We start from the raw sequence: 15,609 nt of genomic DNA, 5'->3' as shown, positions 1-15,609 counted from the left end.
TTCCCTTGTAAAACATCGTTACCTGTTAACGCAGTTGTTGGTTATGTCCCCAAAACAACCACACTGATCATAAAAAAATTAAATATTTGACATTATTCGTTAGTAAGGTAAAGTTTAAAGTTGATATATTTTAACAAATATGTAGGAGCGTGCATATTTTGCGAAAACATTCCGAGACTAGCTGAAAGTTAAGACACTGTAACATCATCTGTGATTCGTGATTGGGTGAGTTACTTTCAGGCACATGTCTACTGTCAGCGCACCAATCACAGTAATTCAGCGCGGAAGCAAAAGCCTCCTGAGTGACTCTGTTAAATAAGACGTTTTCATTCTCAGACGGCCGCCAATCACAAAGAAGAAACTGCTGGTGTAGGTATACCTTGTTGCATTCTAATAGGCATTCAGATTTTTTTCATGAAAAAATGCATGCCCCTACAAATATGTCTATTAAGTGAAGGATTATGTCAATTAAGGATTCAAATAAAAAATTACTTTCAATAAAATCTACAAATACCCGGTACAAAGAGGATGTTGGTACCTACCTTGTCTGGCTCGCAGTCTGAAACCATGTTGCCCGTCATCAGAACGCCTTCGTTTTTGGAGTACATGAGACCTTCAACAAAGTCCGCTTTCTTGCTGCAACTCTCTCGATTGAACGCGTCTACCATCTTGCCGAGATCGTGGTAGGGGAAGTACTCCAGTTTCACATACCTGTCATTAGAATAAACATTTCTCACGTTAACTCGTGGTTCATGCCTGCAGTTGCACAGTAAAGGCTTTTAACTAGTGATGTGTTGAATTCCATTTTTCTCGAATTTGAATCTCAGAAAGTACCTCGAATATGCCCCTCGAATTCGAATATAGGTATCAAAGGTAGAAAATTAAATAATATACAAGAAACTAAAATATTAACTCTGGTATTGAAACATTCTACCCTTAAAATGTTTGTTTCACAAACTAAGTATCTAGAATCAATACATATTGAAATTTTATTTTATTAAAAGTACAGTTACTTGGGAAATGGTTTAACAGGATAGGTATGAAAGAAAAATTGCAGTAGTAAATTTCTGAGGTTATCTGTGTTGAAGATTTTTGGTGTACTTTATTTTCTCTGACATTTTTCTTCGAATCTTTTTTCCTACTATTTTTGTTTAATTTATTATTTTTACTAATTTGACAGACTTAAGAGCATTATATTTAGAATATATATTTATATTGTTTTAAACATTAGTTAGAATTTATACTTCTTTTTTTTTTAAATTTTGAATAGAACAATGATGTAGAACAAAGTCATTGTAGCTGCTCTATGGCAAGAAAATAAAGAACACATGAGTGTTTTCAGTTAAAAATGTCTTGCAGTCAGGGTCAGCAATGCCCTAATTTATCTGGAAAAATCGCCATGAACGGCTCAATCAGAGCTGGATTACACAATATGCTGGATTATCACAGAATATGCTGAAGAATGCTGGATTATAAGAGCACTGACTGAGCTGTGTTTTATTGCAGTGTCCTCTGTGCATTGGAAAATACAGCGTGAGTCTGAATCAACCAACAAACTTAATTTGCAGGTTCATCGTAACAAAATAAATTAAAAACTTCGTTATGTCTTATGGTCTAAAGTGTTTCCCAAAGCTGGTACGTGTCTTTGGAGTCGGGTTGAACAACAATTTTATTGTAAATAATGGAGGAAGTATTTAAGATGGAACACTGAATGAAGTCATACAACCACCACATCTTTTGTCGCAATAGCAAAATTATTTTTATTGAAATAATTGGTGGTAGTAACACGTCACAACATCCTGTTTAAAATACAGGTGCTACCCCCAATAATTTAAATGAAATAATTTTGCTACAGCAAAAAAAAAAAAAATTAGTGGTGGTTGTAGAAACTTTGTTCAATTAAACATAATCCAAACACTCAGTGTTCTATTCTTAAATACTTTCTCCATTATCTACAATAAAAGTGTTGTTCAACCCAACTTCAAAGACGTCTACCAGCCTCGGAAAGCACTTTAGAAGTTTAGACCATAAGTCATGACGTCGACCCAAGTGTCGACCCAGCTCTCACAGCCCGTTATGCCACACCAACGCCTTCTCCTGCCCTGTGTTGCGTGTGCGACGATAGTGCTGTGCGGCTAGGGCAGGGGGGGGAAGAGAGGTTCGCGCGCCAGGGGAAGTTTAGTGTAAATATACACAAGAACCGGACATGACTAATTATTGTAAATATTCTTTAACATTCTTTACTGTAACTTGTTATTTTATTATTTGAAGTGTTATGTATAAGTTATGTATAAGTTTTACTTGTTCACCGGGTGCCAAGGCCGTGGCTTCCGCCTGTGACCAATCAGCGTGTTCCGCTGGCTCGCGGAGAGGGGAGGGGACGCGGGCGCTCGGTCGCGCGAGGCGGGGAGGCAAGGAGTCAGTGGTCAGTCAGACGCGAGAGGCTTCGGTCGCGGGAGCAGGCCGCTCCGCGCTTGTGTCAAGGCAGTCGGCAGCTGGGCGCAGGAGACAGCGGACGTGTCTGCGAGATCGCTCCAAGACGGTGAGAACGGGCGCGGTGTCTCGCTGGAGTTCAGGCCTTGCCGAGAGGAAGGAGTTTCACTTCCTACAGTCGTGTTGTCATTCAGGCGAGTGTGTCACCTAGTCTTTCGGTCACGGGTTGCAGTTTGTCATTTTTCTCGCGTGCGTGTTTCTCCGGAGGATTGCGAGTCGCGGAATACTTTTGTGGACTGGATATTCGCCATTGCTTGTACAGTAATTTACGGGCCCTCACGGACACTGTGTTGTCCGGTCAGACAGTCAGCTTATTGCGCGAGTCATAGCGAGTTCAAGTCTTAGCGGCGTGGGTAATGCTCGTCACGAGCGGGATGTCCCGTATCTTTCCAGGACAGTACAAGTGCGCGGAACCGGGCTTCGCCCTACAGAATCAGTCACAGGCGGAAACGCGGCAGCCCCCTGTAAAGGGTTCGATTTACCGTGTACAAAGAATCTGGAAACTGTCTTCGAGTGTGTCAATTGTTATCGTGGTGACTAAGTCCCTTGGCCACGCGGCCCGAACCCCTCTCTACTGAACACTTGAGTAGCCGGCGAAATACTATCATTCAGGGGCTAGTCGACCAAGCGACGACAGTCACATAGATGTTTTTGACAAATTTTGTCTTGATGAACCTGCAGATGAAGTTACGACACATGAATTCAGTATTACTTATTCAGTATTATTAATTCTGTGTTACTTGTACAAAACAGAAGTTCTTAAGGCGGCACCGGCACGCACATCAAGATACTCCAGCGCTTCTAAAAGCAAAGTTTTTCGCTGGTGCTCAGTGCTGTCAAAAACATGCTGCTAAGGGAACTTAAGAAATGTTTTGAAAAAGGCGTGTAACTTCTTCATGTCCCTATACAATGTTAAATACTGTGTACGGCATTGACAACTCTGTTTTTAAAAATGATAGTAAATGTACTTCTTGGAACCACTATAATTAAAACAACTTATCAGGAACATTATAAGAAAGTATTATAGTTATACAAACAAAAATTTATTAAATGCTATTCGCAGAGAGACAGCATCCAGATCTCTTGAACAGTTGTTACCTAAGTAAAATATCTTGTGCTGGCATCGACACTAGATGTAGCTACACACATGTTATGTCTCGCAACAATTTAGATTGTTTTAGAAGCATGGAAAATTCAAAATCAAATAGTAACATGTACCGTATTGCCTGACGAATATACTTACTTCTTGGCAGGCACAATTTTGATTTCTGCCACCGTTAAGAACCCCAGAGTTCCGTACGACCAAGGTATGGCATAAAACAGATCTGGATCTTCTTCCTGTAAAAGAACACGTCAAGGAGGAACAAAGTAAAATGAAATTAAAAAGGTGCACAAAGTTTTTAACAGACTAAAATGTACACTTATAAAAAACATACAGCTTCTATAACAACCATCTATGCCCAGTAATATTTTTTTTCTAGAGCTCATAAAGTTAAAAATAAATTTTTTACCTTCAGAAATCTTTTATTTTATAGCAATATATAAATATGTTCAAAAGCTATGTTAAAAAAAAACTTATTTTCTTTGTTTGGAGATTAACAGAGGTTTTAAAAACTTTCTTGAATAAAAACTTTATACATATTTTCGTATCACTACATGATTTCTTAACTTTGTTTAACAGTCCAGTATAAAGTACTTTATTTTTTATTAAGTATCACAACCAGTGGCGGTCATTTGGAAGGAGCAATGAGGGGGGATAGTTACCTTGACCCCCCCTCCAATTGCCCCCTTCAACATCATTGAACTAGAAATAAATCCTGTGCGAAGCTTCAACTAAGATAATCAATTGAGGCTCTTTTTTAATAGGTATTCGATTCGACTTCGCTAGGAAATTTGCTGTTTGTTTTATCTGAAGCTTCAGTCGTGATGCAAAGCTTAGCGTCTGATGGGAAGCTTCGTATTTTTTTTTGCAAAGCTTTAAAACATTGCAAGCCAAAGAATGGCTCAAAAAAAAAATATTTATTTTTTTTGTATATGATTTGCTTTGTTACTTAAAAAAAAAATCAAAAGTTTACTGAAAGAATGCTCAATATTAATATTATGAATGGTATTACTATGAACACTATTTTGTAATGATACAGTTGTTTACATGTTAATGTACAAATTTACAAATATCTGTAAGTTTATACATGAACTGTTCCATTTACATAAAAAAAAAAAAAGTGTTTACAATGTAGCAACGGCGGGGATCAAGGTCTGAAGGTGCGGTAAAACAGAGCATCGTTGAAGTGGTAGCAATGCGCTGGAGCGTACCCTGGAGCAGGTGACCACGCTGGCGTCGGCCAGCACGAGCTCGTACGACACGCAGATGTGCTGGAAGAGACCGTGCTTGTGCGAGGACGACTCCACGCCGGTCCCCATCACCAGGCCACCTGCGACACGCACCGTCCACCGAGCGTCAACACCAGGTCTCTCGTCAGTAGGGGCGGGAGCATGTGGTGAATTGCGACAAAACCGAAATAACAACGGGAAAAGAACAACTTATATTTTTGAGTCACGTGTAGAGACCTGCAAAATTAGCGGATTCATTTCGTGATACGCTACAATTCAAATAATTGGACGGTCTCCGGGTAAAAGGTAACAAGTCAAGAATTCACTTTTTTCAGGAGAAACAAAAAAACTCTTAGATAAAAATTGTATTTAAATACTTAAATTTTTCTTGAATTATTCTTTTATTTACCAACATATTTACCAACATAGTTGCCAATGATTAAAAATGCATTACATATTCTAAGTATACTTAAGAGTTTATTGCTGGGATAAACTAAAAATCACCAAAATGTGACTTGTTACCTTTTACCCGGAGACCGTCCAATTATACCTTAGCGCTGCTTCTACCACTGGTTCACTGTTAATCTGGAGTAATGAGGGCCGATTAGAGACCCTCACTCAAAGAAGTGTCGAATCACAGACACTCGGTCAAGACGACTCACAAGTCAGCAGCCAATGAACAGGTGGCATTTGCCCGAGTGTGTAGAGTGTAGTAGAGCCTATCCTCAAGGTCACTGAATCCACGAATTTTGCAGGTCTCTAGTCATGTGACATATACACACAGCCTCAATATCTTTTTTGAACATGTACGGGCTGTGTAATTCGTAAAAATAATTGTTGGCCACATGACGGACGAAACACGAGCTGTGTGGTGCTGCGTGTGGTAGTGTCCGCGAAGCTAAGCCGAGCAGTCTCACCAACTGTCAGGTCGTCCAGCTCCGGCACGATGGGGATGGTGAGGCCGAGCGGGTTCAAGGTGGCCGTCAGCTGACCCATCGTGACCATGGGCTCACACCTCACCGTCTGGAACACGCGAGGAAATAACGTGCATGCTTAGCAATCCGTGTGCAGAAGTTTAAAAGTATACTATTATCCTTGAAAGATTTGTGCAATGGGAGTGCATGACTTGATGTAAGCTTTTGGACATACGCCATTGCTAAGTACATGTATGTCTGTAGAAGAAAACTACAAAAAACCCAAAAGACAAAAACACAAATTAAGCAAAAAATTGCTGTTGTCAATATGATATAAACACCACATAATATTCCATAACAGGAATATGGTCAACAAACAAAAAAAAAACAAAGAACAATGGACTAAGAGAACGGAAAAAAACCCACAAATGATGACAGCACAAAAATATTGAACCTAAAAAAAATCAGCACAACGTCAACAGTTGAAACGAGACAAAAACATGACAAAACGAAAAGACGAAACAAACACAATAGTTTTCCAAACCAGAAACTATACTGATGTATTATGTACATGGCCTTCATTCAAATGCTTCAGGAAAATTTGTCAATTGTCCAAGCAATAAATGTACAAAAACTTTGAATTTTATCGCAAAAATAGTGTTTAAATCTCTCTTTGCCATTAAATTTTTCCAATGGTTAAAATTCACAAAAAAAGCCAAATTAGTATTGATTATATTTACAAGATTCCTGGACTACCAGATAACTACTAATTTTTTTTTCCAAACAAAATGATCACGTAATAGAGTTTAAGTGTACATATTACACCATTTTTTTTTTCCTTTATCACTCGTCCTCAGAAATACATACAAATATGCAAACGTAAATGATTTTGACTGCTTTTGAGTTGCTCCGCTGTTGAGGATGGCTCGATACTGTTTCAGGAGCTCCGCGCGTGGTGAAGTGTGTAGACTTGCGTGGTTAGTTTCCTCAGAGCGTTTCTGTTTCACACATCAAGGTCTCTTTTCAAATGAGTGATGCTCCTGTCTTCCCTTCAACACCCCAAACACTCACCAGTCACCATCATTTATTATTTAACATACTCCAGGACGTAACAAGACTATTTTCCACCCGGGGCACGAACTCATCTTGGCAACCCCCCTTCCCATTTTTTTTTCTCTTCAAACCAAACCATAACCTTTCCTGACAACACCTCATATTGCCACCACATGTTAATTCCAAGATTCCAAATATTTTATTCAACTTAGATGGTATATAAATAGATTTATTTGCGGCCATTTCATTTTTAACACATCACAAGATGGAAAGTACGCGAAAGATACGAGTTTTGAAATATTTGACAATACACATGTATGTTTTATGTAATTTTCAATACAAATAATTCAGTTCATCTGCCCTCAGAATTTTTTTTTTGTGTTCAAACACTACGATATTCAAGTAAATATATCTACAGTAAAAATTACTCTGCCAGTTTAGCGCCCCCCAAATGAAGCGCCATAACACAAGCCCCATCTGTTCCCCTTTAGATACATCGCTGAACATACCAGTGGTGCTGACTTCAATACAACATTGAAGAGAACAAGGGCAATATTTAAAATTTGATTGAAGGAGCTGTCGTGTGCCGAATAAAGCAGAAGTTCTCCGGGCTCCTCGATGCTACTCAATTAAGTATTTTGTATCTGATGATCAGTGGCGGATCCAGAGGTTCACCTCGGAGGGGGCACTCTAGGATTTCAGAATAGCCAGAGAAAAAATGTCTTAAAATTACTAAATTTGTATTTAATCTACTCACACTGCACGTAACATCCAACCACCAGATTTTATGATTCTACAAGAAATTCATTAATTATATTAAAATATTTTATTGGTTTCAGAAACAATCATTTTTGTCAGCAATATTAATGTAGCAGACAACTGGTTTTTCGGGGGGGAGGGGGGGGGGCACTTGCCCCTGGTGCCCCCCCCCCCCCCCCGGATCCGCCACTGCTGATGACTGAATTTTGTTAGACCACTGGGGTTTATAATGAAAAATGGTTTTTTAAATGCACATTATTGTTAGACACATAAACACTAGTGTTTTGTAACATTTGATATTTCCTGTTAAGGGACATGGAGGGGCAAAATGTCATTTTTCCCCTCTCGCTTCACCTCAAATCCCCCCCCCCCCCCAACCCTTCCATCGCAAAAACCAACAGCGGCCGACTGGGACATACCATTTTGTCGGTGTTGACTTCCAGCACGTCTATGAGGTTGATGTGGATGTTGTGCAGAGTCTTCTTGTACTTGGGCTTCGTGAGGGACATGGTCTGGTAGGCTGGGCGAGCCGTGCACATCTTCACCTCCATGCCGGACTCCCGCCATTGCTTCACCTGGAGGAAAAACAATGAAGTTGTTTAAGAGCTGCCCAACCGAGCAAGACAGTTTGTCCATCGTTCTCCCGTGGGCTCTTGCCTCTGTCTCCCCAGGCAATGGCGGCTTCAGGATGACTTTTCGGGAGGGGCTATCGCACAAAGAAAGGTCGTAGTTGCAAAAAATGAAAGTGGTCAGATGTTGGCCTTGGAATATTATTTACAAATTAACTTACAAGTTTCAAATGCAGAACCTTAGTAGCTCCAGGCAACTTTTGATGAGATAAAAGTTTAACATATGAAATTAAATATTTAAGTAAACATAAATGTACACTAATCAATAAAATTGGTCTCGAGAGGGGCTGTTGCCCCCACCGCCCCCCTTCTGGGGCCGCGCTTGTCCTCAGGTGCAGAGGCAGCCCTAGGCGTTGAGAGGTGCGATATCCGGGGCCTGGGAGGGCGGGAGGTTGTGGACTACCGAGGGAACAGCGTCCCCCTCCGTAAATGTTGAAAAATAGCTTCTTTAAAGTAACACAGAAAACTTAATCGTCAATCAAAGTTTTGCTGATTTTGCTTAATTAAAGTTTTGGTATTCTTTCTTGGTATATCACACTTGGGTTGGTTTCACAAAATTGCTAACGATCAAATTCCGATTAAATTGTGTCAGCCATGAGCCGTAAAAAATCTTTGAAAGTTTTTCTGATAATAAATCATGATTAATGATTAATCAAAAAGATAATACTATATATTTTCTGAACATGTTAGATGACTATAAATTATTAATTATTCAAGGATAGTTGCACTATTATAAAGTTATATTTTTTATTACCTATGCAAATTCATGGAAATTCATTTCCTAACAAAAGTAGTATATTTAATATTACTTTAAGTAAAAATAGAGGATCCAGGCCCACCTAGCATGAAATAATCCAATGGACTGATCTATGTATTTAATAATATGTATTATAGTAAAATAAAAAATAAAATGTATTCATATGTATTTTCTTAAAGCACAATTTGTATAATTCAGTAATCTGTAATTTAAAAAGTTAAAATATATTTCCACTGCTGAGTTTTGAACCATATTCCTTTATCTCATTAAACCAGCACTGCAACCACTGAATTAATAAGCCTGGCAATTTAAGGAGAATATGTGTTATAATTGTTTTAATACCAGTAACATTACATTTTCTAATATTTGAAATTATATTTACTATGACTATTTTAGTTTACTAAACATGTTGTAGAGCAGTTAAACTATCATAAAGTTTTAATTGGCACACCAATATGTTTGGTAGATCCGCTAATTATTATGAAAGTGAGTATATATTCATACACGTGGGTCCGCAATCGTCCTGTGAAAAATTTTGTTGTATGTTGTACGTGCATCATAAAAATTAACTCTCATCATTTTTCCATAACACGCCTAAAGAAGCATAGCTTCAAAAAAATTCCAGTGTCAAGATTCAACCCACATCCTTTGAGATTAACAAGCATGTGATTTCCCGCTATGCTACTAAGCCCGTTTACATATTGTAAGTAGAACATATATTGTAATCATTGTAATGCTAGTTTTCTTAGGTATGCTAAAACTTAAGAGTATGTACCTTTTAATATGATGATTTTAGTTTACCAAATATATTCAGGGATATTTGCACTATCATGAAGTTTCATTTGGGAACACCAATACATTTGGTACGTACCCTAATGTTTATGAATGTGATTATATATGGGTTTATGTTGGTACACGTGGGTCCGCCATCTTTGTGTCACATCTCTGTTCATTGACTTCTGTTCCACTTTCACGAAAACACCCCTACCCAATTCTGTATACCAAGAGCTAAGATGTTTACAAATCAATAAACGGTTGCCTGGCGCTGGCTACTTAGTGATGAGTAGAGACCGGAAAAATTCACGATTTCAAATCCCTAAAGGATAGACTCCATGATCCTCTACGCACTCGTGCAAATTATATCTGCTGATTGGTTACCGACACGTAAAACCTGTTGACTGGAATGATCGTGATTCGCTAATTCTTCTGTTAAAGATTTTTCATTGGCCCAGAGTCCTTCAGATAAACTGTGGCCCAATCACTGAAGCAAAATAATGTCAAAAGTATTTGGACTCTATCCTATCGCGAAATGAATCCGCGAATTTTACAGGTCTCTAGTGATGGGTAATGTTAACAATAGGTATTTATATATAGTACTAGATAATGCCCGGCATGCGTTGCAATGCCTCAATCAATTTTTTAAACGTATACTAAGCATCTCTCTTTATCTCTCTAATTCTCTATCTCTCTATGTATATCTCTATAACTCTCTATCTTTCTATTTATATCTCTATCTCTCTATATATCTTTCTACATATATATCTCTATATATCTTTCTAGCGGACCCGACAGACATTGTCCTGCCCAAATGTACTTTTTGTGAGATATGGATATGGCGGTAAGTATTTCTATGCTGGACATTTTGTATCTTCTCATTATACATACCCCTCCTCTTGGGCACGCCACTGCCGTTACCATAAACCTTTCCCATGCTTACGCAGAAGGCAACAACAATGCAAAAGCCCGTTGCCATGGAGGCTAATTATCAACAATGCTTAGTTTTTTTTGCTTTTAAAGCGTGTTTTTTTTAGTTTTTTCTTAACTCAGAATCGAGATAAAAAAATCCAATTGTGAATCTAAACCATCCTCGAATCCCCGTGAACTCACACAAAAAATTTCATCAAAATCGGTCCAGCCGTCTAGGAGGAGTTCAGTGACATACACACGCACACAAGAAATATATATATAAAGATTTATTTGTATCATGAAAATCAAAGGACACTTGGAAGAGAGTGTAATTCTGGGCCTCGAAACTTGCTCAAGACGTAGCACATCTAGTATGGATAGAGGTGGGTCGAAAAGTATCAACATGACACTTTGGCACTGATACGCGCCTGTATCAGGAACGGCAAACGAGTACACTTGAAAAGTATCAGGTACTTTAGTATCAGTTCAGAATTCGCCTGGAACAACATCACGGCCAATGTGCGCAGAACCCGATAGCAGATGACGGTCACTTGGGCGGAGCTTGTGAAAGGGGAGGGAGCAGGAACGACGAATAAGGGATAAAGAAGGGAAATAATGTAGGGGAGGAAGCGCAGGGGAAGGCGCTGAAGGAGAGGCGCAAAGCGAAATTGTTACGAGTCGTTTGGTTATTGTCCCACTTCAAAGTACGCTCAGAGCGCAGTGCGTGCACAGACTCGTTCAATAATAAAACTAATGAAATTTTAATATTAAAAAGTACATTAATACAAGATATAATATTTATATTTGTGCACCTAACAGCTATGAAAATGCAAATAAATTCTCAGTTGACACTAATAACAGATGTAATCAACATTAGGACTTTTTTTTCCGAAAACAATTAGTAACTAGTGTTTTCATACATTAAAAGATTACGATTTTATAAAAAATTAAAAATTAGAAAAAAACAGGTACGTACATTAGTGAGCATACTATATCAATGTTTACGTTTCAAATGTTTCTTCAGATTAGTCGATGATGATTTATAACTCAGTTTTTGTTTACACAAATTACAATTAGCAAACTCATTATTTTCCGTAAAAAAATTCCACACAAATGAAGTCTTTTTCGTGCACTTATCCATTCCTTATTTCACTATAAAGATACTAACTACAAAGCATGACAGCCCGCAACAATGTACATGGTGATTGATACACGGCCAGGACGAACTGCAGTAAATGTTGAACTGATTGATACTGGCTGTATCAGGCGGGCATGAGAGTATAAGAGGTAGAGAATTACCGGGCGTGATAAATAATGTATCATAATCTCCTTCCGGTCGCACGGTCTGCGTACGCGGAGCTTTGTTGCTTCCTGGGACCGTCTGATACAGAAGTATCAGATACTTGTAACTAGGTACATTACAGTATCAGTATCAGGTTAGAACAGATACCGAAAATTGCTGTAACAACCCACCTCTAAGTATGGACTTGGTACATCAGGTATGTACAGAGCCACTGGAACTGCTGACGTCACAGTCCGACAGGCCGGGGCCGTAAGGGGTGAATTTGCTGGAGGGGGGGAGAGACCTCACGTGACGAGTGCAGCTCAAAGACGTCTAGAGAAACTGCCCGGGGGCAAATCTTACCAGTTAATTAATGTAAAACATTTTCCAAACCCTCACAATCTATATATATATATATTTTTTTTAAATACAGGATTGAATCTAATAGTTACCGGTTATAGGCCTAACTGCAAAGGAATCGTACCCGTCTCTAACTTAGGTGAGTTTTTAACGTTTCAAATTTTATTTGTTATTTGGATATTGTTGCGCAAGTATAAGTAAAAAAAAAAATACGTGAGTTCCTACTGTTCATCCTTTGTCCCGGTTTGTTAGGTCAGGTCAGTTACATTATAAATACTTTAAAACTAAATAACCATTAAAATGAATTCAAATTATTTTTAATGTCCGCTTAGTTTGAATATATAGGTGTATCATAACATACGAACGCTTTACACATGTTTTACTTATTATAAACTTTTTGTTTAAGTATATGTTATATTGAGTTTTTGATACATCTAAGCTAATATAAAGGATTTACCTAAACCAATAATACAAATATAAAATCAGTTACCAGACATACGTTCACGTATCTATTTTATATCACCGGCCACTGACCTTGTCCAACAGTCGACCGGTCACTGCACTGCAAACCTTCAACGCTTCAACGCTTCAACGTACCAACGTATGAAATTCTGTACTGTTAACTCCAATACACGGTCTAAGAAGACCGTGCTCCAATATTTATTCCTTCCCCCCTTTTTTTATATAAAATATTTTTTTTTCCCGTAGCCTTTGGTCCACCATTTTATTTTACCTGACAAATTTATCTACAGATTTTGACGTGATAACGTCTTATAAATCGATGAACGCCGGCTGCACGCACGAAAAATCGTCACGTTCCGCCTGAGCCGAGCGTGCAAGAACCGGCCAACCACCGTGCGAGAAAATCTTCTATAATATCAAACAGGTTGAGGCGGGCTTTTTAACTAATTGTTCGTGATTATATTTAAACTAATTATTTTAATTAAATTTGCAAGAACTTTAAATAATATTTGAAAATTAAAAAGTATGCAATGTTTCATCAATTTTTTTCTCTTATGACGTTATCACGTAAAATTATCGTCCGTCAACCGACTTTACAGACAACCCCCTTTTATTGTTATTCAAATTAAATATTATCGGAACAAAATATCGGTACTAAAATACGCGTGTCAGCTGATTTTGGTTTGTGCTCCGTGTGTTAGTTAGACGCCCGTGCTATAGGTTTTTCCAGTGTAATGCAGCACTGAAGTATGACGACTGGAGGTTGAGAGTAGAGCTCTGGCAAACCGTACGTATTCCGTATTCGGTACTGAGTAACGAAACGTTACACACGAATGCATTTCGTTACTCGCATTTTTCGTATGTTTTACGCATGCACGCGCTTATTCGGTGAATTTAAAAACGTACGTTACAAAGAACAATGATTGTTTATTAAGTAAAGTATAATTCGGAAATTCGTCGTCTAAGTTTTTTTTTAATGTTTATTAAAGCTATTGTGTGTGTAGAGAAAGTTTGAGATTGGAAAAGAAACAACGTAAGAAAGTATTTTTTACCAATTATAAATATGTATGTTTTTGTTTTTTATTATCGCGTATTTTCACGTTTTTTTTTTTTTTTTTTTTTTTCATCTTAAAAGAGATGTTATAATAAAGCCGCTCTAATGAGATTTCATTGTTTCTTGGTTTAACAAAAGCTGTTAATTATCAATATTGTTAATTGTTTACATTCGATTTATTATTATTTACGCGACGTCATACTGTACGCGTACGCAATACGACTCGATTCGTTGCTGCAACATAACATAGCATGTTATGCGGTATCAGAAGTAACGAGTAACGTAACGATACGATAGTGACGAGTACTAATTGTTACAGTAACGAATACATACGGGTACGCTTTTTTTCGTAACTTTAACACCTCTATGAGGTTGAGAGACCTGTGCCTGGACGTGCTTGACCCTGGAGGCGTGTCTCCCGGGCGCGGTGTTCAGCTGGAACACGACCCAGTTGCGCAGGGAGAAGAACAGCTCGTACAGCAGCGAGGCGGGCAGCAGGAAGAACGCGGCGAACGCCCAGCGGTACTCGGTGACGAAGTGCGCCAGGGCGCTGTCCAGGGACGCCATCGCTGCGGCTGCAACACCGGCGCTGTCCGGGCGTCTGGCGACGACTGGCTGCGTGCCTGCTGTTGCGTGTGGGTGTGCGTGCGTGCGTGCTCGAGTGTTTTTGACCTTCGCGCGGAGGCGCTTGACCTTGAATGGCCGGCGCCCGGCAACTGCGCCTGTCTGGCTGGAGTCTGGCCAATTGTGTGCGCTGTCTCTCACCTCTCAGAGCCACCGCTGCTAGAAACACAACCACGTGAATACGTCTATTCGCTCAGTAACAGCGACCGTCTGTCGATCTTTCTCGCGTGACAAAACACCGTCAGATTTGACTCGCTAATAACTACGAGACTAACAATGCGTCAACAATGGTTGAGCCCACAACGGTGTACGATCTATCTCCAAGTAATGTGAATAGTTGATTGTGGTAAAAAAAAATTGGTTGTCTGTAAAGTCGGTTTACGGACGATAGTTTAACGAGACGTCATAACAAAACATTGATAAAATGATTGCATATTTTTATGAATAAAATTGAATCATTTTTATTAAATTATCACTATTTTGTATGGATACAAAGGAGTGAAATGAAATCTATAATTTAATTGATAAATTTACTTTTATTTGCACTCATTAATTCAAATATGTTTATTACTTTAACGAAGCGATTATTTTAACTATAACTTTTATACATGTTTGCTATTTAACTTATTCCAATCTGTGTGATTCTGTTAAGGATAGGACGATGATAGGAAAAGTAGGAAACGAATGGGAGTGTTTCAAGTTTAATGTGCCTCGAAAAAGTCAAATCGATGGTTGTTCCAATCGAGTGGAAAAGAGATAGATGTGGCGCAAGCGTACAATGAGAGTAACGGGACACCGCGTAACGGGACACTTTTTCGTGCGTGCAGCCGGCGTGCATCGATTTATTAGACGTCACGTCAAAAATAATGAATATATCTGAGCTGCCAGTACCAACTCTATCTGAAACTCTCCAATACTAACAATCATGGACTCCAGTTCTAGGAAATCAAGTTTTTATTATATTCGTTGAGCTTCTAATTGTACTTACAATAAAAGTTAGGAACTCACAATATTTAGAGTTAAATTACAAAATTAAATAAAAATCTATCAACTTTGAAGGTATATACGCTGTGTGTAATTTCGATACTTAACTGAGACAACTTACACATTATCGGATGTGACTCTGAATTTGACGTAAGTTACGCATCGCGAAATTACAACATTCAATTCACTCAATGAGAAACTATACTGAACTCAAAGTTGGC

The 15,609-nt window shown here is 38.6% G+C and overlaps 1 protein-coding gene across 1 annotated transcript in view; it reads right to left on the bottom strand.

The window, feature by feature from the left end:
- The window catches only part of LOC134528515 (delta(24)-sterol reductase-like), a 20,772-nt gene extending 6,293 nt beyond the window's left edge, over nt 1–14,479 (bottom strand). Inside the window, 6 exon segments of the mRNA XM_063362194.1 lie at nt 543–711; nt 3,737–3,831; nt 4,807–4,925; nt 5,742–5,847; nt 7,970–8,125; nt 14,162–14,479. Coding sequence (XP_063218264.1) covers nt 543–711; nt 3,737–3,831; nt 4,807–4,925; nt 5,742–5,847; nt 7,970–8,125; nt 14,162–14,347 — 831 coding nt within the window. The 5' untranslated portion in view covers nt 14,348–14,479.
- Between the last annotated feature and the right edge of the window lie 1,130 nt (nt 14,480–15,609).

This window comes from Bacillus rossius, chromosome 1 (assembly GCF_032445375.1).
Source record: "Bacillus rossius redtenbacheri isolate Brsri chromosome 1, Brsri_v3, whole genome shotgun sequence".
In the NCBI taxonomy this organism is placed as follows: domain Eukaryota; kingdom Metazoa; phylum Arthropoda; class Insecta; order Phasmatodea; family Bacillidae; genus Bacillus; species Bacillus rossius.
This window is presented reverse-complemented; position numbering and strand designations above follow the sequence as displayed.